General features: G+C 33.1%; 1 protein-coding gene across 1 annotated transcript; it reads right to left on the minus strand.

The window, feature by feature from the left end:
* Window positions 1-2,881: 2,881 nt before the first annotated feature.
* Window positions 2,882-26,368, minus strand: LOC126810586 (uncharacterized). The gene is made up of 2 exons (XM_050535733.2): window positions 26,305-26,368; window positions 2,882-12,194 (listed from the first exon to the last, which is right to left on the minus strand). Exon 2 carries the CDS (start codon window positions 12,107-12,109, stop codon window positions 11,420-11,422), a length of 690 nt encoding a protein of 229 aa, XP_050391690.2. The 5' UTR covers window positions 12,110-12,194; window positions 26,305-26,368; the 3' UTR covers window positions 2,882-11,419.
* Between the last annotated feature and the right edge of the window lie 318 nt (window positions 26,369-26,686).

A 26,686-nucleotide genomic window follows, 5' to 3' on the forward strand; every position in this document is an offset into this window, starting at 1 on the left:
GCTGCAATTCTTAACAGATCCTTTTGAAACTTTGCATACTTATTCCTTATACCCTTAGGATGATCCCTTTTGGTGATGGTGAATGCCACACCCATTTTTTCTTTGTGTGCTGCCTACAGGCCACAATTCCTAATGCAATGTCCTGGAACTTGGCATATGTATTCCTTATAGCCTAAGGACGGTAACTATTGATTTTGGTGCACGTGCCAACCCCCAGGGGCAGAGCCAAGCCCAATTTTTGTGTTTATCGTATACAGACTGCAATTCTAAATGGATTATCATGGAACTTGGCATATGAGAGAGAGATAGAGGATTGGGGTTTAATGTCCACTCGACACAAACTAGGTTATTTCAGGACTAACATGGTTCAATTTTATTTTAATAATTCGCTTGTGCATAGGGGGTCTTTAGCAGTGGTAGAAAACCGGAGGACCTGGAGAAAACCCACAAAGCTGGACAGGTGACCCTACTCCTTGTCACGTACAACCGGGGAATCAAAATCACACTAATAATGACCGTATGACACAACATGCATGCACTAACCATTTTAAAAAATATATCAATTAAAGCAGGAATGTGGATGTATATTGCAGCGGTAGTGTTGCTCTTGTTAACCATTGCTGAACCATTTTAATCTACTTAGTATCAAAGACATCCGATGCCATCAAGAGTTGATTATGGTCTTGTCATGTTAATAAATGTCCAATAGTTTATGTAACATTTAAGGCCTAAAGAAAGACCTGCAATAAGCATTTTTAGCTCTTGCATAATGCCTGTTTATGGGTAAGTGGTATTCAAAGGCAATGTTAAGTATCAAACTTTCCCTTAAAGCTACGTTACCTTAACTATAAGTCATTAGTGGTATTCAAAGGCCAGTTTAAGTGAGAAAAATCCACTGAACTTTAAGTGATCTATGGGAGGTACCTTAAAGTTAAGTGAGATTAACTGAAATACACAGGGTAGTAGCAAGCCCATAATGACGATTTTAAAAGTATTTGGATTGGGATTGAAACAAAGACAATGACACCAAGTGTAGCTGCGCTCAAACTTTTTTCATCATCAGTTTTGATGATGCAGTGTTTCAAGTTACTACCACCGAGATGTTCAAGGATATATTTATCATGTTTGTATTGCTTAATAAAGTTTTCCACAACTGTCCTAATAAAGTTTGATGCGTTAAATTCAATTGTTAAATTTGACAATTGTGATGCGATTCCATGATAGATTTCAGCATAAAATGTTACTACCGCAATAAGAAGGGCATGATTTATTTTTACAACTCATTCTATGAATTTCTCAAATGATAGATTGATAAACTACACTGAATGATTTGTTTAGTCTAACTTAAAAGCCAAAAGATGTTGTTTTCTAATCGTTATACATCGTTTTAAAAAGTTTAAAATATCCGTCATTATATTACCACTATTCGATAAATGCAATCGAAATCTTGCAATTTAATTTTTTTTTTTAAATCTACGAAAACCACTGTTCCTGCAAAGGATGCATACTATCATAATTTATAGTAATAATATTTTCATGTGTTACAATATAATATTTCGACAAATATTTTCCTAGCAATGACAACTAAAATTTTAATAAGAGTAGTGGTGCTTTGAATGGGACATAACTTTCCTGCAAAGTTAGAAATTCATGATTTTTGGCGGCAGGAGCATTCCATAAGTTAAAACTTCATAAAGTCAAGAAATGTAGATTACAGCCTTTGAATACCAATTTATGGTAACATCTTAGTTAAGTGAAAGTATTTTCACTTATCTTTAAGAAAACCTTTGATTACAAGCCCAGAACTCTTTGTGACAATGTAAGGATTAAACAGGTACACAGCGGTTACATCTCAGTAAAATGTTAGTCAACTCAATTTATTGCTTTAAAGGTTTTATTTGTACCACAAATTACATTTGAATAAACTTAAAGGAGCCATCCCAGATTTCGGTGGTTATACAAAAGGTTGAAATCTGCAAATTGAATGCCAACGTGTCATGTCAGAAAGTTTCAGTTCCAAATAATGAGCTGTTTGAAAATAAAAATTATGCCAAATTTTTGTCAACCTGTATAAAGCCTAATTTTTGAGTACATCTGACAGCTTGGAAAGACAACCAGACCTAAAAGCTGTTCATTTAAAGACCCCATCACACAGAATTAACAATATTTGTTTTTCTCTAAAACATCTGGACCAGCTCCTTTAAATCCCTATTAGTTATTAAATGGAAATATATTAAACTGAAATATAATAATCAACAGAGAAAAAAAATAATTAAAACAGAAACAGAATCAACATACTATACTATATTAAATGGAATGATAAATATGGTGACTTATGAGTGATAATAGTCTTTATTTAATTATTAAACAAGATAAGCCATTAATATTGAAAATCATAGTGTTACACAAATTACATATCACCAAATAAAACATGCTCTAATAAGCACGCCACCATTGTTTTACAAACAATTTCAAAACATTGTGTTGCACCCACCAGCAACTTTGTGAAATGAGACTTGATGGTATGATAGAAGACAAAGGAGCAATAAGAATAATCTTATACAGTTCATCAAAAATATCTAAAACACCCCTGACCTATAGACAGTTTGTTTCCATAGAAAATAAATATGTTTATCTCTGAAGTTTATTTACATGTATGTTTGAATCAAAAATGGTGACAAGGACAATAACCTGCCTTTTTGATTGGAGATAAATCTCAACAAGTTTATCTTAATGAATACTCCAACCTCTTCATTTTTTTTTTCAAACCCCCCCCCCCCCCACAAAAAAAAAACTTGTTCAGAATTTACCATAAATGATTCTGGTTAAAACTCTGTAAAACTCCAAATTTAGATAAGAATCCCCCCCCCCCCCCCCCCGGGTGAACTGCTATACAATCCAGGCAATTTTTAGAATATAACCTTAAAAGCTGACCCACAAACATTTACAAGAATTGTGAACAGATTTAGGACCATGTGTGATAATAATATACCGGTAAGTTCACATATAGAATATAAACATATGACAATTAACAGATTAAAAATATTTAACTAGATGTTACCTTCCACTTAAGAATACTGCCTGTTCATAACTATAGACACTTATTTGGTCCAATATGATAATTAGAATTTATATCTTTGAGGGTGATATCAATGGTTATAAAAGATGAATTATAAATAATGATGCTCACATAAAACCTCAACATGATAATTTTCCTATTGTTTTACAATATTGAGGAGTTGCCATATGTTTTAGGTAACTTCTGTCTAATTTCACAATAATTTTGTATCAACAGAGTGATTGTAAGGAATACTTTACATAATCAGAAGATAATTTTAGAAATTCAAGATTGCTAGGAATTATGGTTACATGATGTTTACTTTATTACATAAGTCACCTTACACATTTCCACACAGCTTTTCAGATGGCGATATCTCAGCAAAGAATAAATTGAAAAAGCCCATATTTTCACAGATTGTCATATGAAAGGTAGGAAATGTATTTGATAGAGAATAAAAAAGATCATGGTCAAATGGAATTGACTGTCTGCGTATATCCCTTTAACATTACTGAAGTAGAAAGATTTCAATTCTTTTTTCTCAAAATTTATCAAAAAATTGTAGATATGAAGCAGCTATTCTCCAATATAAGTTTACTAAAATAAAAATTTCCTATTATTGAATTCAGAATGTGATTATACCTCCCTCCCCACACACACCACATTCTAAATTGAAACCATCAGACAAAAGAAATGTCTATTATTAGTGAGTACAGTAACAAATAATTTGTCTTGTCAATTGCAAAAAGGTTAGAATTACTAATGAAAGCTTTAAAATGCCTTATTTACTTTAGTATTAGGAGGGGCTTGCTAACTTTCTAATGGTGTTTTCAGTGAACTCGTGTTAAAGTTTCTAATCACTCCCTTTGCTAATAAAAATCTTTTACAGTCAAATATTTCTTAGAATATATGAGACTTGAAAGACAAACACTAATTTTCATTTCATCCTACCTAGTGGATTTAATGAAGAGCCGAGGTAGTACCATAATCAAGCACCAAGTGTTGGTAAAATATCTTGATAGGCCTCTTGTTTAATCTGATTGAATCCAAAATTCATGTAACTTTATATATTTATTTTGTCTTATTTCTTAAACATGCATTAGGCAAGAGCTAAATCTGCCTATTGCAGGTGTTTATTTTGGCTTCATATGTTATATAAACATTTATTAACATGACAAGACCACAGTTAACTCCCTGGGCCATGGGATGGCTCAGATTTTAAGAAGATTAGAAAGTTTTGGCCATTTAATGATTTAATTTAAAAATGGCGAAGCGAGGCTAAGTCTCAAATAACCAGTACCGTTGTTACAATAATAAACAATCTATGCCATATCTTGTCAAAACTTCAAACAGTGCTATCTTTGCTTAGAATAAAGTAATTTGAATGAGATTTTCAATATATTTATTTTGCATTACCTTTTTTTGAACTATTATAGCAAGGCCGGCCAGCTCTTTATCTAAATCTCAAATAATGAATTCGAGTATATCTTAGTGTGGATTACTTTGTGAAAAATTAGATATTGTCAAAAAAATACATACGACGATCAGGAGTGTTAATCATAATTTATATAAAGTGGGTATAAAAATATGTACAGCACTGTGAGTCTTGATAATATATTACTTAATTACATATTGACCAATGCACCATGTTTGAGTCTTTTTTCGATGTAAAAACATGAAGGTTACATATTACAAGAGTGAAAATCGTTGGTTCTACATATATGGGCTAGGTTAGATGTTCTGACAAAATGTATCTAGATAATATGACAAAATTTCAATAGACAAACAAAATCATAATATTTTTAAATTAGTAAATGTTAACACTGTTAAATTGAGCAAACTATTATTAAGCAGGAACTGGGCCCAATCGCTACACATCTTGTTATTCTACATGTGGATGATGCTCTTCGAAAAAGGCCAAGTCTCCTACATTTAAAATATGACCAACATGAAACTTGGCATGCTTGATCCGTGGACAATTTAGCATTGATTGAAACTTGACACACTATGAGGTCTCAATTCTAAGATGGTGGTGATGACATCACGCCCAGTCCCTGTTCCATATAGTATTATCATACTTGTTTTAAAAAAACATTATAGGCTTATTTGCCACATTCACAAAACTTTCAGTGTTATTCAGACAAATTAATTAATGGACATCACTTATGACCAATACCCTTGTTATTTACAGCATGCCAATGGAACAGTTAACAATCTTGTGTTAGACCATGCTTGATTAAAACAAATCTGTATATTCCTTCTTTCTCAGTGGTCAAATATGCTACACCATATAATGTATAGCTCTTGACTGAACAAATACTCGAACACAAAACATCTTGAATACAAATGAATGAGACCCGATTTGGATTCAGCCTATCAAAAACAACCTAGAGTCACAAGTTTATACTGTACTTGTATTAAAAGAAACGTGATTAACTAGAAAAATAAATATTTTATACATACATGTATTAACAGATATTAGCCATTTTTCAAAGGAACAGATATCTTTCTTAACAAAACAAAATAATAAAGAACATGGAACAACAACATAACATATATTTGGATTTTCTGTAGATTCATTATATGGATTTTTATAAAATATAAGTAACACATTTGCACTGTATAACAAATTAGAAAATTTGAAAGAAACTTGTATTGTTTTAAGACACAGAATTATGAAACAATTGTAAATGCATTACAGTCTTATACTAGCCATAGATAATGAGGATCATTATCTACAGGTACTTAAAGAAGTATCTTTGACAAGAACATTAAAAATATTTAAATTCAAAAAGTCTACTTAAAATGAAAGGAAATTAAAAGTAAAACAATAATCAATTGTAATTATTATAAAATTATAAACAAGTAATAGCAATTATCATTATAAGCTACTATTTTACATAATTCAAATAGGGTAATACCAAGTATTACAATATACTAACAGCACAAATAGATCAATCAAATCAGCCTAAGTTTTAATTATGAGTAAAGTTTATATAATATATATATTTATGAGCTAATCGGTGAATTGTTTCAGATATTTTAAAACATGCATGGGTAACAGGAATACACAAAATAAATAAGAGTAATAGAAAGATATTCATTCTGGTTTAGTACTAAATCTCTCCACAAAATAATTACCAGTAATTTAAGAAATACAAGGAAAGAAATTATTCTTCAGCCACTAAAATTGTTATGGCATAAGAATTTCTTTTGAGTTATATATTGAATTGAGCAATTACCTGAAACCTTGAATGAATTAAATAAATATGATGAACAATGTAAAATTGATCTAGTGTATGTATGATCATTTCATTTTAATTATTGGCATTTAAAGGAATATGAAAATACACTTTGTTGCTTCTTTTATTGAAATTTCATTGCCCTTAATTTTTAAATTCTAAAATTCATTTTCATTTGAGTTCAATCAGTTCATAATTAGCTGAGATATAAATGCATTTTTAGAAAAAGAGGTTTTTTTTATTAGCACTGACCGTTTGGGCGTCATACAAGGACATTCAATGTGTGCAATTAACACTAAAGAAAAAACCCACATCTGACAGCAGTACATATTCTGTAAGGAAAATCTTTTCAACTTATATTCAGTAAGAACAGAACTCATTTCAGAATGTATATGTGGGAGTAGCTTATACTCAACCATCTTAAAAGGTATGGTGGCTACTACCTGCACCTGGTAATTAGAATTAATTATTCCTTTCTTGTCAGGAATGTCTGGGAATTGTAATGGCACTAATATTGGCATATTTATCAAATGGAAAACCCCAAAATGATATGATTTGTCATTATGCTTCAATCTAACAGGGTCTAAACAAACTTTATCTTTCCACTCCCAATTTCAGAATGAAAAAAAACAACCACATAACAGTCCATTTTAAACTTACATGTAGTATTTTAATATTCAATTCTGCAATAAGACATGAGCACCTATTTAACACATAATAAAACAATAGGGTATTTCATATACCAGTGTTATGGTTCGGTGTCATGGTTTGTTTTGGCACAGATTGGCTCAATTGGACTTCAGTAGTTATAGCTAACCAGTCTTTCAGGCTTATGGTGCTCTTTCAGTCCTGCTCCTCTCGACGCACCTCGACTTTCCTTCGCAGACTCCCGAAAATTAGCTAAATCACTCTCCTAAATATAGAGTTTAATAAACTAAAGCATAAATGCAATTTGTCTCTCCTTAATCCATGAAAATGTAGAATTACTCTTGCTGTATAATTAACAAAAGTTTTTCATGGGAACTTTTTTCTCAGTTTTTAAATTGGCAGGAGCTTTTTATGGCTCCCACATGATTTCATAAACATAAAGGACTGGCTAACTGATTTCCCATTTTCAAATGGCAACAGCAGGGAATTTATTCTGTAACTACATGTGCATGCAAATACAAGAAAATATCATTGAATTTAGCCATTGAATACAGCCATTAAATAACCCATGGTTGTATTCAATAGCTTCAACGGGGACTACTTTTTCCCAAACCTTTAACAAACTTCAAATGTCTTGTTTTATTCCCACGTTTTAAAGATAGGTTGCCAGGCAACAAAACATACGCACACAGCAGCTAAATCGTCCGAGCGGTCGACAAGGGTTGCCGCTTATTTATTCCTTTGTAGATAATTGGGGCCTTTACAAGACAATTCCATACAGATCAGATTATAAATTTTGTCGTTTGAGGGTTTACAAGGTTCTACAAACTGAAACAAGGGTCTCAGCTCTGGAAGTAATCTACAGAAATTGTTGAAATTTGACAGGCTTTTCCGTTTTACTAATTTAAATAATGCATATAAATTTCATACAGATCACATGATCACTTTTGTCATTCAAACGTTCACAATCGCCATAACTCTAGAAATTATTGACGGAAATTGCTGAAATTCAATAGACCTGTTTCATAAATTTAAATGATGCATATAAATTTCATACATATCGGATGATAACTTTCATCAATCGAGCATTAACAAGGTTTAATAAAGTGAAACAAGGGCCATAACTCTAGAAGTAATTATTTTAAATTGCTGAAATTCAATAGGCTTTTTCGTTCCACTAATTTAAATCATACATATCAATTTCACAAAGATCGGGTGATAACTTTTGGCGTTACATCGTTCACAAGAATCAATAAAGTGAAACAAGGGCCATAACTCTAGATGTAATAAATGGAAATTGCTGAAATTCAATAGGCTTCTTCGTTTCACTAATCTAAATAATGCATATAAATTTCACAAAGATTGTGTGATAACTTTTGACGTTAGAGCGTTCACAAGGATCAATAAAGTGAAACAAGGGCCATAACTCTAGATGTAATAAACGGAAATTGGTGAAATTCAATAGCCTTCTTTTTGTTTCAGTAATCTAAATAATGCATATAAATTTCAGAAAGATCGGATGATAACTTTTGGTGTGAGAGCGTTCACAAGGTACAATAAAGTGAAACAAGGGCCATAACTCTAGACGTAATAAACGGAAATTGCTGAAATTCAATAGACTTCTTCGTTTCAGTAATCTAAATTATGCATATAAATTTCACAAAGATTGGGTGATAACTTTTGGCGTTAACAGCGTTCACAATGTGCAGTAAAGTGAAACAAGGGCCATAACTCTAGATGTAGTAAACAGAAATTGCTGAAATTCAATAGGCTTTTTTGTTTCACTAATTTAAATAATGCATATAAATTTCAGAAAGATCGGATGATAACTTTTGCAGTTAGAGTGTTCACAAGTTTCAATAAAGTGAAACAAGGGCCATAACTCTAGACGTAATAAACAGAAATTGTTGAAATTCAATAGGCTTCTTTGTTTCACTAACTTAAATATTGCATATAAATTTCACAAAGATCGTATGTTAACTTTTGGCATTAGAGCGTTCACAAAGTTCAACAAAGTGAAACAGGGGCCATAACTCTAGACGTAATAAACGGAAATTATTGAAATTAAATAGGCTTCTTCATCTCACTAATGTAAACAACATATATCAATTTTAAAACAATTGGATGATAACTTTTGGCGCTAGAGCGTTCACAAGAAATTGTGGACGATGGACGGACGGACCGACAGACGGACGGACGGGGGCGACGGCAATATACGTCCACATTTCAATGTGGACGTATAAAAAGTAATATTTACTTAAAGGAGCTAAATCGCTAATGTTTGGGACCTAGAAACTGACACAAATGGGTCGCAACGAATATAATAATGTAATATGTATGTATATAAACTGTTTTAAATTCAATCGTTTCCGTTTCAAATCAGAATGTTCGGCGAAATACGACATAAGTCTCAAGCAGATGGCAATCTCTAGGGTCTGGTTATTCCAGCATGCACCGATAGTATTTATTGAACATGGTCTCCAGATAAGAAAATGGCGTCACCGTTTGACATGACTTATAGAATATCTCTAGCCTCGTTTCTCGAGTCCCGTGTTACAAATGGCACTGAAACGCATTATGGTACACGATTCGTGTACCAATGGTAAAATGGTTATTTTGTCTTAAATATCGGATATCAGAAGCCCATCTTTTCCCGGTAAGATCACAACATCAATGTTGATTTAGATTGACAAATAATTTGTGTTTTCAATGTCAAAAACTTTGGATGATCTTGAGTTAGAGACTTTGCTACTTTAACAAGAGGTTGCCATGCAAGATACGCCCACATTTTGCAAGAGATGGACAGAGAACAAGCTAAAAACTTTATTTCTGTACAATCAGGGGTCATAAATAATCCAGGAAGTTACAATCTGATAAGCGCTAATATCAAAAGGAACCATATTCTTTGGGATATAAAAAAATACTTTTAAGTTTCATCTGAATCGGATAAAAATTGTGACCCCTTTAGTTTCCAGAACTGTCCGATATGCACCAATATCGAATAGAACTGTGATCTGTGGGTTATAACATACATTTTAAGTTTCATCAAAATCAGATAAAAATTGTGTCCACAAACAAAATGTGAACAGATGTCCGGACACACGGACGGACAGGGGCGACTACAATATATGTCCATATGAAAATGTGGGTGTATAAAGACTTGTCAATTAAAAGGACAATTTTCCAGAGATATTTTGATGGTCATGGAGGCTGGCAAACAAAGAACCCCCAAAATATTGAATCGCTTTCAGTTATTTCCTACCCTCTAAAACTTTCTGGCCCCAAGTTCACAAAGCATTGTTAAGTTAAGAAGTTACTCAAAATTGTTTGCTTTATTTTAACTAAAATATACCCCTTTATAAAACTTTTGTTATTTAAATGTATCAAATTCATAAAGAAACGATGTGCAAAGTTTTCTGTTTCTGGATCAAAGTTGAGAAAATTCTTAACTTAAGTCTGGGAATGCTTTGTGAACTCTGGCTCAGGATCTTTTTCCTTTCTGCTTATCTTTATTAGGCCTACTGTCTATCTATTGTATTATATATCGTAAGTTCATCATTTTAATTGCTAAAACGTCATGGTTATGGTCAAAATCTTAACACTGGTTACTTTTAGTAAAACAAATAGAATATTAGAACCAATACAGTCAGATTTGATTTCAATACCACATCTAAAATCTCTTCAGAGTCAAACCTTGACCTGGTACATGTACATGTACTAGAATGCAGACACAAGGCTGAGGTTTGATTTAAATATTACATCTTTAAATTGTTATCAAAAATACAACTATTTAGCAAGAATAAAATAAAATTCCCCCAACTCCCAATCCACCACAACTAAACTACACATTTGATCTAGATAATAAAAAAGCTGAATGGCAAGATAAAACTTTAAATCTACCAAAAAATATTTTTAGAATTTTTAGTTAGCCTTAGGTAGGGTATGAGACAAATCTAAAGAAATATTATCATAGTAGTACAGAGACAAATCTAAAGAGATATTATCATAGTAGTACAGATCAAAACATTGTTATAATATCATATAATAATTTAGAAAATTTGAGCAGTGACTTACTTAAACAAGGTACATTTCACAAGCTCTTTGTAAGCCACTTAAAAATCAGTACGACTTATAAATTAGAAGTTGAATCTTCAGTAAGTTCAGTAATACTATCTCCATGTACACTTATCATAGATCTGTTGTTTTAAAAACACAAGCATCCTGGATATCCCCCACTAGTGGAGTAGAACAGACCGATAACCCTGTCTGAGGATACCGAGGATGAACAACAAAATGTTTCATTGAATTAATTTGGTTCACAAATGAAAGCCAAACAGACTGGATGTCTAATTTGGTAAAGCAAGCACTGAAGATACAGTACTGTTCTGTCAGTTTCACTGGAATGCTCTTGACTTCGTAGTATTAAAAATACTTATACTTTTTTCAAAAATCGTTGCGTATTGGTCTAAAATTAACAACCAGGTGGTTTTATCTCAAGCCACCAATCATTAGGATATAAATATTTCAAAATTTCTATATCTTCATGAGGAACCGGTATCTGTTTGCCATAAAAATTGGTGGTTTTAAAAGGAGACTCCATAAATCTGCTTGGAATGAGAAACTCTTTAACTTTACTGAACAAAGACCATCTTCCCCATCCGATCTGATACATCATCGGCGAATCTCCAAAACTAATTTGTTCAGCCAAAAGATTGATGTAGCCTAAAGCCTGCTTATATTTGATTTCAAAGTACCCATAACGAGAATTATACACTGCCACTGCCCCATGGTCTTTTAGGGAATCGATCATATCACTACTGGTAGCATGACTAAAATCTTTACTATGGGCACAGATATCCACATTGTTATCCCACGGCAATATTTCATTATTTCTTAATGCACCCCAAAGTGTACCAAAACACAGAACATGTGGCACGTGTAATTTATCTAAAATGTTGTGAAGAAGAAACGTTAATTCCACCATGTCATGGATTTGAGAAGCTGGTGTTTTACATGGTGCTGGTTTCAGGTACCACTGTGATTCTACTTTACGGCTCGTATCTAAATATAACAAACCACTCCACAGTAGAACTAATACCATAACAAAAGTTATCATGCATGATTTCCAAGACATTCGAAGACATCTGTAGAAAACCTTCATGCTTTGTTGGGATTTCAATGCATTCTCTTTTGTGGTTCCATTATGCTCATCATCTTCCACTCTCTCTTCATTTTTCTTGAAATTTCTAAAAAATAAAATAAATTGATATTGTTCATGTATACAGTATGATGGACTAGAGCGTATTATACACAGATCTCTACATCTCTTACACTTACATATGTTGGGGCCATGATGGCTCAGTGCATAAGGCGCTGACTCACTAACCATGAGTACCAGTGATCGATCCCACGTTGGCGTGCACAAAAAAGTACTATTGGTAAATGGAATTCTATGAAGAGATGATGGAAACGCTGCTGTCCAGATTGAATTTTCCTAATACAAACACTACAGTATGGCAAACGCTCATCTTCATTAGCTTGTTGTGAACCTTCTGCTCTCAACAGATCTTGTCAGATTCATTTGATTGTTCCTTTGACAATAAGGAAGATCCTAAAAAGTTTTCTAAAAATTTAAATAACAAAACATCCAGTGACACAACTCTAGGGTAGAAATTTAATATTTATACAAAACAAGACTTCATAACTATCCAACCAAAGCACTTAAATTCAACGAAAAATTCTTTTTCGGAGATTTGAACCTTGTGTAACCAGCTTGGTTCTTAGTACTGTTGGCTATTCATCATAGATCATAACACTTGATTCAGTTAGTTGTAGAACTTTATGTAGATACAGTAATAACAATTATAACAGATATTACACAGAACTAAATTATAACTATACAGAATTATGCACAACTAAGAGGTATAATTTTAAGAGTTGGCCCAAGTTAAATGTAGCCTGTTACCTGTGTCTCCTACCTACATGTAACTTGACTCCTTCATGGGTCCATCTCCATATTTATATCGACGAAGATGTAACCACTAGATATCTATATTACAATTAACATAAACACCAGCGGCTGCCAGGCAGGATACGCCCACATTTTCGAGAGATGGATAGAGAACAAGCTAAAAAGAAAGTGATTTTTCCTACAATCAAGGGCCATAATTCAGAAAATTACAATTCGATATGCGCAAATATCGAAAGGAACCGAGATCTTTGGGTTATAAACTTACATTTCAAGTTTCAACAAAATCAGATAAAAATTATGACCTCTATTGGGTCCACAACCTTGATATACCATATTTTTACGCTATTTGAGAACGAAGGGCGGCCATTTTGTCTGTCAGTTTTGGGCTGATTTTCACGAAATTCGAACTCAGTCATCCTTAGGGTGCCACGGTGATATAATACATTTTTTAAAATCTCATAAACATTATGACCTCTATAGGGTCCACAAGCTAAAAACGCAATTTTTCGTGCAATCAGGGGCCATAATTCAGGAAGTTATGGTCAGATATGCGCGAATATCGAAAGGAACCGGGATCTTTGGGTTATAAACATACATTTCAAGTTTCAACAAAATCGGATAAAAATTGTGACCTCTATAGGGTCCACAACCTTGATATACCATATTTTTACGCTATTTGAGAACGAAGGGCGGCCATTTTGTCTGTCAGTTTTGGGCCGATTTTCACGAAATTCGAACTCAGCTGTCCTTAGGAAGTAAGGGTGACATAATAACATGTTTTTTTAATTCGGATAAAAATTATGACCTCTATAGGGTCCACAAGCCAAAAAACGTGATTTTTAGTACAATCAGGGGCCATAATTCAGGAAGTTACGTTCCGATATGCACGAATATCGAAAGGAACTGAGATCTTTGGGTTATAAGCAAACATTTCAAGTTTCAACAAAATCGGATAAAAATTGTGACCTCTACAGTGTTCACAAGCTAAAAACGTGATTTTTCGTACAATCAGGGGCCATAATCCATGAAGTTACAGTCCGATACATGCCAGTATCGAAAGGAACCGAGATCTTAGGGTGATAAACCTATATTTCAAGTTTCATTGAAATCGGATAAAAATTGTGACCTGTAGACTGTTCACAAACAATTGTGGACGGACGGACGTCCAGACAGACTGACAGGGGCGACGACAATATACGTCCACATGAAAATGTGGGCGTATAACAACAATTTAGACACAGATTAAAAGAATACAAAGAAGATTATAGGCATAGAAAATAGGCTTATAATATTAATTATATACATGTATTAAAATATTACCATTAGGACACATTATTCCATTCAGTCTCATTCTTATTAGACTACTAGTTAAGAGGACTATGCTCTAATACATGTATGTCATATTAATGTTAAGGTAACCCATAATTAACTCAACCATAGAAAGGGAATTGTAGGGTCTGGACATACCGTGGTGACACTTGCAATAAGTCAAGTATACAAAGATTACAAAGAAATACTTGAGTAATGATGGTTATGAATTAAAAATATATGCTGTCATAATTAATTTTAATCTATTCTATAATGTTCATTCAGATACTTTAAAGTTTAAAGTCAAAGGATATTTATTCTAAAAGAATTAATATGAAGTTTATTAAATTAAACCAGCTGCTTTACTAAAATGGGAAATATTTAGGTAGATATTAGATAAAAAAAACTATAAAATCCATATTCAACTTGTACACATACAAAAGTCTGAATTTGCTGGTATACATAAAATAGTATACACAAATAATCAATTATTTAAATTTGGAAAAGGGACCTCAGGACTTTGTGATTCTGCCACAGCATGCCTGAAACCTATTTATTCAATGCCTGTATTCTCAAAGCCAGTAATACATTACCGGTAATACTGTAATCTATCCCCTTTTGGATATTACGTTTTACATGAAGATATTAACAAATTCTAGTTAGAATTTATGAATCATGTAATACACTTAAACATGCAATGCAAGAGCTAAATCTGCCTATTGCAGGTCTTTCTTCAGGCCTGAAATGTTATCTAAACTATTAATTAGACATTAATTAACCTATCCAGACCATAATCAACTCTAGATGGCATCGCTAGCCTGCGTACTTTAGTGGATTATGAGCCGATTTACTGCATAACTTTCCTTCACGATTTAAAGATTAAATGGATAATCGAGACTATGTTGTTTATCGTACTGACTTTAGTAGTAAAGATGATCAAGGCTAGCCGGAAATTTCAACCGCTTAGTTCTCGGTTCATAATGGATCAATTTGAATGAAATTTTCAGCAAATTGCCTTTACTGCCAACTCGTTATCGAATCTCCCATAATGTATCTTTAACTAAATATTTCATTTTCATATTAAAATGTACAAGTAAAACATTGTCTACTGAACATTTTATGTCTTACTTGAGAAAAAAGGCTGAACTTGAAATATCCACAAACACAACAATCTTTTGACAGACCTTATTTCAATCAAATCATTTCATCTTAATCAGATTAGCATTTCTTTGTTTAATCCATTATTCAAGTCTCTTAAACCTAGATCCCACATGCGAGGGTTTGGATGGCCAAATGGTTGGCATGTGCGCGCTGTATCATAAGGTCTGTCATTGAGTCAACTGGCTTGGTTTTGATTCCCTGGCTGTACGTGACAAGAAGTAGGGTTGTCTGTCCAACCTCATGGGTTTTCTCCGGGTCCTCCTACTGCTAAAGACCCCCTACGCACAAGCAAATTATTGAAATAAAAATATGTTAGTCCCAAAGTGACCTAGATTGTGTCCAGTGGAGGTTAAACTAACTCTCTCTCTCTTCTCTCTCTCATTTGTAAGCAATTTTTAATTGTACCCATATTGCAAACAAAATCACTTGAGTGCACATCGCAATTTGCCAAAGATCAGCAGTCACAATCCCAAACCATTGGCTGCAAGTTACTTGTACCAAATACACACATAGCTGTGATTATGTATGCGAGACATTAAGTAATATATTGAAACAGCACGAGGCCCGAGTGTTGTTTTAATATATTACTTAATGTCTTAAGCTCGACACCATTAAAAAACTTAAAATACAGACACTCTACACGTGCTTTTACAATGAAATACGTCACGCGAGTCCAATATTTCACTAGTATAAATAATGTACGATTGGCAAGTTGACCGTACGATTATTTGAAATAATGGTACGCCAACATCAAAGGGTGACATCACATCTGTATTTTAAGACAGCATATTGTTAGTAGCTTAAAAATTGTTTGGGCGCAAGGGTTTAGGAATTTCTGGGAGTCTTGTTTTAATGTTTACTGTTTGTGTTATGTGTACTAACATACTAATATCAAAGTAAAAACTTTAAAATTAAATATATCAGGATGAAAATCATATCTTCAACAAGTTAGAGTCAAACCTGCTTGGTATAAGTAAAGTAATGTCATGGGTACTGTTATGTACCTGAATAAATAATATTCTAAGATAAATTCCATTAATGAGAATATAAGTCAAAGTTCATCAGGGTTACACCTCGACTTTTGTCACAGTGAAATAATGCTTGAGAAATATAACAGTATTAGGTGTTTTTGAAAAAGTAATAATGCACCTGTCACAATTTACGGTACAGCCAACCGGTGCAATAGTTTTACCTGTAATTCAGAAGACAACTGGACAGACAATAACCTCAGGGTCAAAGGCCACCAACAACAACTGCAGCTCAGTGGTTTAAATACAATAGTACCACAAAACTTTGAGAACTATGTGAATTCTTCAAAACATATAACAAATCCTCACTGACATAAATGTTTAATAAATAGATGACTATTTTACAGCATGTCTGGCATATGAAATTTTATTATTTAAAAAAAACAAAAAACCTCACCATGTACGTATCAAGCCAAGAATTTTCAGGTCTAATAAGTGTTCCTTCACATGTAAATTATATACATGTACAAAAGATGTTATAATATGGAATCTCATACATCATATGTAAGTATTTTAAGTGTACATAACTAAACAGGTTTGACATTAAAGGAAATATACTAACATCAATTTGATTATAAGACAGATATAAATTTTGTTTGGTTTCTGTACATTTTAGGTGCCCTCCCTCTCTGTATAGGTGGGAGGTCAAGTCTTGGGCTACATAGATGAACTTTGATAGACAAATGTAGAATCTGTGTTTGATACAATAAAATACAAATATTCAGTTCCCCCGCCCAAGAGACCTATCAAAAATATATTAAATGCTTATGAAATAATAGATTATAATCTTATAAGAAATAAAATTTTATTTTCTTACCCCACCAAGTGCATGTCAAGGTTTAAATCATTAACAAAGGGGTTGATGTTAGTTTAGCTGACACTTAAATAGTTTATGAAACAGTTTAGTGTATGAATCATATTATGGGGGGGAAAAGCCCATGTTCTAGTGGATTTCACTATGTGTAAATAAAGCTGAATCTATAATAATTAATTAGCTTTAGGTGTTTACAGTCTTTATGTACATGTATTTGAAAAGCTAATAAATTTGATCAAACTTCCACTAGTAATAATTTCAGGCTGAATTTGTCAATAATGATATTGATAGTCCATCTAATAATAGATTAAATATATTACCTACATGTAAATGTATTTGTGTATGGATCATAAATACTAATGCAGCAGCCGTAGATAAAACAAACTAACTTTATAAACTTATGTATTTAACATATCTCCAATAATTACTACAACATATAATAACATATTCTATGTTATAATAATAATCCGTCAAAACTTGACAGACATTGATTTGATATAAAAAATGACAGAAATTGATTTGATATAAAAAATGACAGATCATATATCAAATCAATCATAGTTGTGTGACTTGTCTCGTAACAGGAACTTCAGATTTATTTATTTACTTGCTATAGACTTCATAACAAACAGGATGGGCAAAATCATCTATTTTCAATAGTAATTTCATTGGTGGATCTTGGACTTCAATTTACTGGTAAATGCAAATAAGAAATAAGTCACACAAAAGAGATAATCAATCCTAACCTGTACAAACTAGAGTGTTCACAAGATTCTACAAAGTGACCAAGGGCAGTAACTCTAGACTAGATACTGTTATGCACCACTGACAAGGGAAAACCATGCCGGAAAATCATGTGGAACTTTCTCGGCTAATACAGGTAGTGAATCCAAAAGCTCCAAGCTAACACGAGCCAACATCTTCCACACAGAGCCAGTAATTCTATAAGTAAACCATGTTATTTGTTGAAATTCGATTCGAACAATGCATATAAATTTCAGACAGATGGCAGTTGTTAGAGTGTTCAAGTGGGCATACAAATATACACAACTAAATGGATACAAATTAAAACTAATTTGCTTGATAACAATACCTATACATGTGTATCGGAACGTAGCATGTTAATAAATTGAGAAGTAGTACATGTATATCCATACAGTTGTTTTAGTTTGTGAAATCTATTTCTGTATGTCTTAGAATTATGTAAATGGATACATTAACTAAAAACAAACAATAAGTCAATGCAACACTTTTTAAAAAATAGAGGATAGTTAAAAGTGCAACAGTTATTGTTATTGTTAACAACAGGAACTAAACAAGAAGTAATATCAGATTTTCTTCAAACTTCAAAGAGTATAAATACCCTTACATTAAATATTGAATTGTAGAACATAATGATCTATGAAAATTTGTTCAAAATTAAATACAAAATACAATATTAATTTGATTTTCCATTTGTGAATAAATGGCTAATTGCATTACTAATATTTCCCATTACTTGGTAATAAATTCATTCATTCATACATAAACTTCTGGGTTATTTACAGTTAATAAAACATTTAATGCATTCACTAATCATTCATTAATTCATTGAACCTTACCCCATTATTCTGTGCTTATCATTACATATATCACATACACATTATCATTAATATGCTAAGCCAATCACAGGTCAGTCATGAACATAAAAAAAAAACTTGACTATACATCATCTATCAAGTTGACGGTTTACAGCTATACCATGGCTGATCTGCTGGCTACCGCAAATAGATCTGAGCATACAATCTAAGGACACTTTTTAATGGAATTTCTCTGCAATTTACTTTTTTCAGTTCACACATACCTGGACTAACCAGTGTAAACACTAATCAGTCCTTATCTACTTCTTATGTATATAGGCAATAATTGGACTTCTACCAACCCCTGCACCACAACAAAAACTACTAGATTAAAAAGAGTGTGTATCTATTCATGTTTACTTCAAAATTTAGTACAGCCTTACAAATTCAAATAAACACACATATACGGTACATAAAAACCAGCCAACTGGATTTACAATTCAAGCAGATCAATCTATTAATTATACAGATTCTATAAAAGAGAAAGTTTGTTTGTTTGCTATAGGAAACAGAATGGATGCACATGTAAATTTTAAGATATCTTCATAATAATAACCAGTTTATTACAAGAAATTGAAAGATGCTATTTATCTTATATTTAACGGTGTATTTAATTACAAAATTGACAATTATAGATACCTTCCCGCGTACAAATTGGGTGATTTGATGATATATTTGGGCTAAAAAGTAAAAATGTATTCAAACTAATTAATCTATCAAATTTTGCTTCAAATCCCTCTCAAAACATTGTTTTCATGAGGGAATACCCCTTAGGGCTGTACCATATTCTTGATATAGTCATTTATCACGATATGGTATTTTCAGACCAACTACGATATCATGTGGCCAAAAATCGTCGATATAGTGGTTTATCGAATATCGCCAAAAACTTCAAATATCAAAAAAAATTATCATAAAAATAGATAATAAATACACTATACAGCAGTGGAAATTAGCCGACGGCAATAAACTATAATAAAACTAATGTTTTGAGAATCGTTAAATGTTAAAAACACTTGCGCAGTGTCCGCAGCCGTTTTTCCCTGCATCGTGTATGCGTTACTTTTACTTTGTTTTTAGTCGACAATAAGTTGTCAGTTGTTACTACATGTAGAGCTTAGACCTACTAAACGGCTGAAATTTCCCACTACCGCGGCAAATTACCAGGCTATAAATAGGTTGTCATATTTTTAAAAGATAGGTTGCCAGGCAACGAAACATACGCCCACAGCAGCTAAATCGTCCGGGCAGTCAACAAGTGTTGTCGCATATTTTTACTTCTTTCGGTAATGAAACATTTATAATACACTCATGAAGTAATTATCAGAAAACCATTAGAATTTGTTTGGTTTTCAATATCATGGATTTAGCTGTTCAAGTCATAAAAATTAATTGAAAATCAATATACTTGTTCGTCTCAAGCTCTTAAACTCTGTGTATCAATCTGAAGTCAATCGAATGATAACTTTAGCCTCTAGAGCGTCACAAGGTTTTTTTGAAGTGATCAAGAGCCATAACTCTGGCAGTAATTATCGAAAATCGCTGAAATAAAATAGACTTCTTTGTCTCATGACCTTAAACACTGTGTATAAATTTAAAGTCAACCGGGTATTGACCTTGGCCTCTAGAGTGTCCACAAGATTTTTCAAAGTGATCAAGGGTCATAACTCTGGCAGTAAATATCGAAAATCACTGAAAATGAATAGACTTCACATCATGACCTTAAACACTGTGTATAAATTTAAAGTCAATCGGATATTAACTTTAGCCTCTAGAGCATCCACAAGATTTTTCAAAGTGATCAAGGACCATAACTCTGGCAGTAATTATCTGAAATCGTTGAAAATCAATAGGCTTCATCGTCTCATGACCTTAAACACTGTGTATAAATTTAAAGTCAATCGGATATTAACTTTGACCTGTAAAGCGTCCACAAGATTTTTTAAGTGATCAAGGGCCATAACTCTGGCAGTAATTATCGGAAATCGCTGAAAATCAATAGGATTCTTCGTCTCATGACCTTAAACACTGTGTATAAATTTAAGGTCAATCGGATATTAACTTTGGCCTGTAGAGCGTCCACAAGATTTTTTAAAGTGATCAAGGGCCATAACTCTGTCAGTAATTATCGGAAATCGCTGAAAATCAATAGGCTTCATCGTCTCATGACCTTAAACACTGTGTATAAATTTAAAGTCAATCGGATATTAACTTTAGCCTCTAGAGCATTTACAAAATTTTTTGAAGTGATCAAGGGCTATAACTCTGGCAGTAATTATCGAAAATCTTCGTCTCATGACCTTTAACACTGTGTATAAATTTAAACTCAATTGGATATTAACTTTAGCCTCTAGAGCGTCCACAAGATTTTTCAAAGTGATCAAGGGCCATAACTCTGGCAGTAAGTATCGAAATCGTTGAAAATTAATAGGCTTCTTCATCTCATGACCTTAAACACTGTGCATAAATTTAAAGTCAATCGGATATTAACTTTGACTTCTAGAGCGTCCACAAGATTTTTCAAAGTGATCAAGGGCCATAACTCTGGCAGTAATTATCGGAAATCGCTGAAAATCAATAGGTGTTTTTGTCTGATGACCATAAACACTGCGTATAAATTTAAGGTCAATCGGATATTAACTTTACCTTCTAAAGCATCCACAATATATTTGAAAGTGATCAAGGGCCATAACTCTTGCAGTAATTATCGGAAATCATTAATAATCAATAGGCTTTATCATCTGATGACCTTAAACACTGTGTATAAATTTAAAGTCAATCGGATATTAACTTTAGCCTCTAGAGCGTCCACAAGCAATTGTGGACGCCGGACCAACGGACGGACATAATAATAATAATAATACATTCTTAATATAGCGCATTCTACAAACATAACATAAATATCACTAAAAATGCATGGCAAAGTCTCAACGCGCTTTACAGAGACATGGGTTATAAAAATATATATTATGATTTAAAAATACAATGATGATATGATGTGGACGGGGGCGACGACAATATACGACCATATTTGAATGTGGGCGTATAATAAAAATGTTGTTTCTAATCAATTATGCTCCGTGAAATACGCAACAGTCCAAATTCTGCCTGCTTAATCCATTCTACAAGGGTTTTTTTTATTAAATTCTTTCGCTTGTGAATCAACCATTTTTAATTTCTTCCAGGTTGTCTTCTCTGATATGTTTGTTCTTTTTCCATTACAAATGGTGCTCAAAACCATTAAAATGTTACTGTGTCTCAAATAGTTGTTGATATGAGGATCCAATATTTTCATGGTAAGATAATAACATCATTATTGATTCTAATTTTCTCTTTGTAAATTTTGATGATTATGAATAATATTGAGTTAGAGGTTTAACTCCTTTAACATTAATCCAAACGTAACTAAATCTGGATATGATACATGTAAGTGATAAGTAGTATCTTATATTGTTACATTTTGGTATTTTAATTTTGTACATATATATTGGTCCTTGTTTGTGATTGCATTATGCTTATTAGTAAAGAAAGATGGTCTGTTGAGACATGCATGAGCTCTTACAACCTGCATATCTTCCTTAAGTCTCATTCAATAATTCACACAATATTGTCTGTGGATTTTATAAAGTTTATCCAGTGCAAGCCGTTTTTCTTCCCCATAATAATCCCTACAAATAAGAGATATAACAAACAAAAGACAGTCATGCATAACAAACCGAAAAGAAATGAAATGGGGTTTAACATCCGATTTTTCGGCACTGATATTGCTAATGAAGACAGGGTGGAACAAACTAACTAGCTCAATGTAGATATGCTGCAACAATATGGAGACAAGCTGCAAAACCAATGATCAAACAAGATGACTGTGAGATGCATGGCTGGAATAAAGATTTACAATGTGAATGGGTATCTAAAGCATATCTAAAGGATATATGCAAGCTGCTGATCAGTCATCTAAAAATATATTTATCCTGAGCATGTTATGAACTTTGATTTTAAATCTTCTGATGAAGACTATAAGAATAAACTAATATCTAAATATGTCTCTTGTTTACTTTGCTGTTTTTTATTTACATTTCCAGATTTCTTGAAAAGTACCATTATAATGTAATATTTTGAATGACGAAATTGGTACTAAATGACTAAATGAAAAAGCTAACGACTTTTCATGTCAATTTTGAACCAAGTGGTTCCTTTCCCCAAAAATACATTTTGCCTCCCTCCTCCCACACACACACACACAATGGGAATCTTCTTATACACATACTTAAAGATGTGCAGCTCTAAGCAAATCATCCTTTATATCAACGCAAACTCATTATCCGCCAGTTCCCCCCCCCCTCCCCCTCTCTTGCACACAAGCACACCTCCAATACCCCATCCCACAAATCAAAACAGCTGTCCAGGGGCATGTTATACACCTATTTAGAAATTATGTTTTATTAATATATAACATGATCATCATTTATGTTAACATAATCATATTTCCCCCCAATTGTAGACATTGGACCCCCCATATCTCAAAAACAAACCTTCAAACACCTGATCACCACACAGATTCAGAATCTATGCCAACAACTGGTCTAAAAAAACTTGGTCTCATAAATTCACAGCTCTGGTGGCGATTCTCACCCTTCCGCCACTGGACTATTAATTTAGATCTGGGAATTGTTCATCTATATGCATAAATATACATATATTAAATAAAAAAAAACTAGGTTAGATGCCATGTACTTGTATATTAAGAGCTTGATTGAATGCAAATAAAACAACACACAAATAACAATAATAACAAAAATTACATCTCTTTTGGTGGTAAAATCAACATTTTTTCATAGTAAAATATTTATTGTGTCATTTCCACATGTTTGTGAATTAATTACAACAATGCTACCCTCACCCCCACTTTCTTTATTGTTGAATTCTACAACAAGTGATTCAGCAAGAACAACTAATATACTGTACTAAACTGAACATGGTAATGGCTATTTTTTATGTCATCTTCCAATAAATATTGTACCAGTAAATAATGTACCCGTATTGTACCCTCCGGAACCTCCCCTCCCACAATCCCTCTGGACATGCTACCCTAACATGCACCTGCCATAATGTAGATGCTGGGTCCTTGGTTTGAAGCTGATGTGTTGTACCATTCTGGTTACCCTTTCAATACAATAGATAGATAGAACTCAATAACCAGTGAATACCGCTCGGGTTATTCAATGGTTCAAGAGAGTATATCCCTGCGCAAGTTGTCCATCGGGCGATAGCGAGTGGAATGCGGCAGGGATACACTCGAGTGAACCATTGAATAACCCGAACGGTATTCAATGGTCATTGAGTTCTGTTTTTATTCTATAACTACATGCAAATCTCAAAATATACTGTACTATCTAAATTATCATAAAAAATCATTACCACTAACGTTAAAATTCATCATAGGTTCTGAGGAAAGGTGCTAATAAGTCACTTACATCACATTTCTATCGAGTATTGTGAAGCGAAATGTGAAAAATAGTATTTATTATCGAGTCGTAGTTATGTAGTAGTTATAGCACACTTTCCAAGGTGTATCGGTGAAGATCAGGACAGTTTTGGTCGAGGGGCCCAGCCGAGCCGGCCCCCGACCAAAACTGTCCTGATCTTCACCGATACACCGAGGAAAGGTGCTAATAAGTCACTTACATCACATTTCTATCGAGTATTGTGAAGCGAAATGTGAAAAAATAGTATTTATTATCGAGTCGTGTCAAGCGAAATGTGACAAATACTTTCTGCTCTTTCATTTATCCCTTTCTGTGCCTCACATTACATTTTGTGGTAGACTGATTTCGCAGTGGAGAAACGACCTGAATAGTATTTACACGTGCGTCTTGCTGCGTTACCCTGAGCGTAAAACAGTCACATGTTTTTTTAGACTGCACTCCGTATTGAAAGACAAAGTTGTTTTGATGAAGCCGGCGAACATAGAGCCAGTCACATCGTCAAAACAACTTGTCCCTGGCGTAGAGGACTGCAATTATATTAAACTTTATGTAAAGGACACTGCACAACGTCGGTCAATCCAGTTGAAGTGTGCATCGGCGGATGGTTCGTCAGTTTAAATTTATTTGTAATAAAATTTATGACTTTCTAGGTGGTTAGTGTTTGTTTGTCGGAAATGAACAGTACTCTTTCTGGAAAGCGTACTGTTCATTTCTGATACACGGATACTTTTATGCCTGTACGAGGTAGAAGTGGGATGTAAAGAATAAAACAGGGAAAACAGAGGAACCACAGTGACTCAGTGGATAACATGCTGGGTCAATATACCAGGGAGTCTCAGGTTCATATGCCCTTCTTTATATAGCCTGGTTGGTGTAGTAAAGAAGGACGTTAAACCATTCATTTCATTTTAGTATTACTTGTATGATCACAGTGTTTTGTTGAGGTTGACTCATTTTTCCGGGGGATTTTTCTCTGCCGAACAATTTACTGTTTAATTTTGTGTGTGTGACAAATGGGGCAGGACTTATTTGTTGCGTAATATTGATGACAAATATGTTTTAATGTTTAATATTATTATTAGTTTCAAAGCATATCGACATAGTAATCATAGTAGTGCTTTAATGTGAAATATTGTAAGTCTCTTGTTATAATAATTAAACAATAACATACTGGTTATTATTGTCATATGACATGTATAGATAATAATACCATGGATGGACCTTACAAATGTATTATAACTATATATAAAGGTTCATGATAATAAGCGTTTTTACGAGAAACCGATTAGGGCTAATCGATTTGCATTTCCTTTCCAAACACATTTACGGCAAAAATTAGCCTAATCAGTTTCACCTAATTGTCGTATTTACCACGACGATTGGCCAAATCGATTATGCAAATCTTCCAACTTGCTCGTTTGCCAGATTAACGAGTCGATTTCCAAGATGGCGTCCCTAACAAGGGACACGACGTGCCCGACATTAGGTCATTTTCTTTTGAATTTCACGTTAAAATATGAATATTATGGACATTCCTAATAAAAATACAGGGCATTTGGGGACAGTCAACTGGTACAACTTTTCGTTTTTATTTTTGGGCGGTGTCGCCAAGAACATAATAAAGAAAAGCAATTTTTTTAAACATTTTTCCTCAATTCTTCAGTCTTCAGCCATCTTGCGAGGCAACTCATCGCGTTTACGCGAACCGATTTGAATACCAACTCGAGACCTATGTCATTGTACAAAACGAGATAGTAATCGAAACCGATTTGTTTTCTCGTAAAAACGCCTAATCATTAATGCAATAGGCTAGTGGAATGACTGATTATTCCAGTGAGTGAGTAGGCCTACTGAGAACCGTAAGCTATATTTTCAAAAATATTTTAATTACTGGAATAAAATTGTTCAAGTACAATAGCCTACAGGTATACAAATATTGCAATTGTCAAATATTAATTTGATACTGAACCTTTAATGCATTATGCTGGACTGTATATTTTTTTCTCTTTTTCCCTTTGACTTTCTCCTTGTGAAATTGTGTTGTTATTAAAGATTAAACGTTTGGAATCAAATTCACATTTTTCAAATATCTTATTACAACATTTCAAATATCCATCGATTGAAGTAATTTGTAAACAATTACATTTAAATAGAACATTTTTTTACATTAATTCATAATATCACCTAAACAGGATGTAAAAAGATCATTCACATTTCCAAACATCGAATAACTAATATTGTGATCTAGACTTCGTTGTGGTTTTGGGTTGTCGTAAATAATGCAATATTGTTTGTTGTATTTCTAGACACTTTTGCATGTCAATTTTATTGTAAACTGATCAATTGAAGAA

The sequence above is a fragment of the Patella vulgata genome, chromosome 2, assembly GCF_932274485.2.
Source record: "Patella vulgata chromosome 2, xgPatVulg1.2, whole genome shotgun sequence".
Lineage (NCBI taxonomy): Eukaryota > Metazoa > Mollusca > Gastropoda > Patellidae > Patella > Patella vulgata.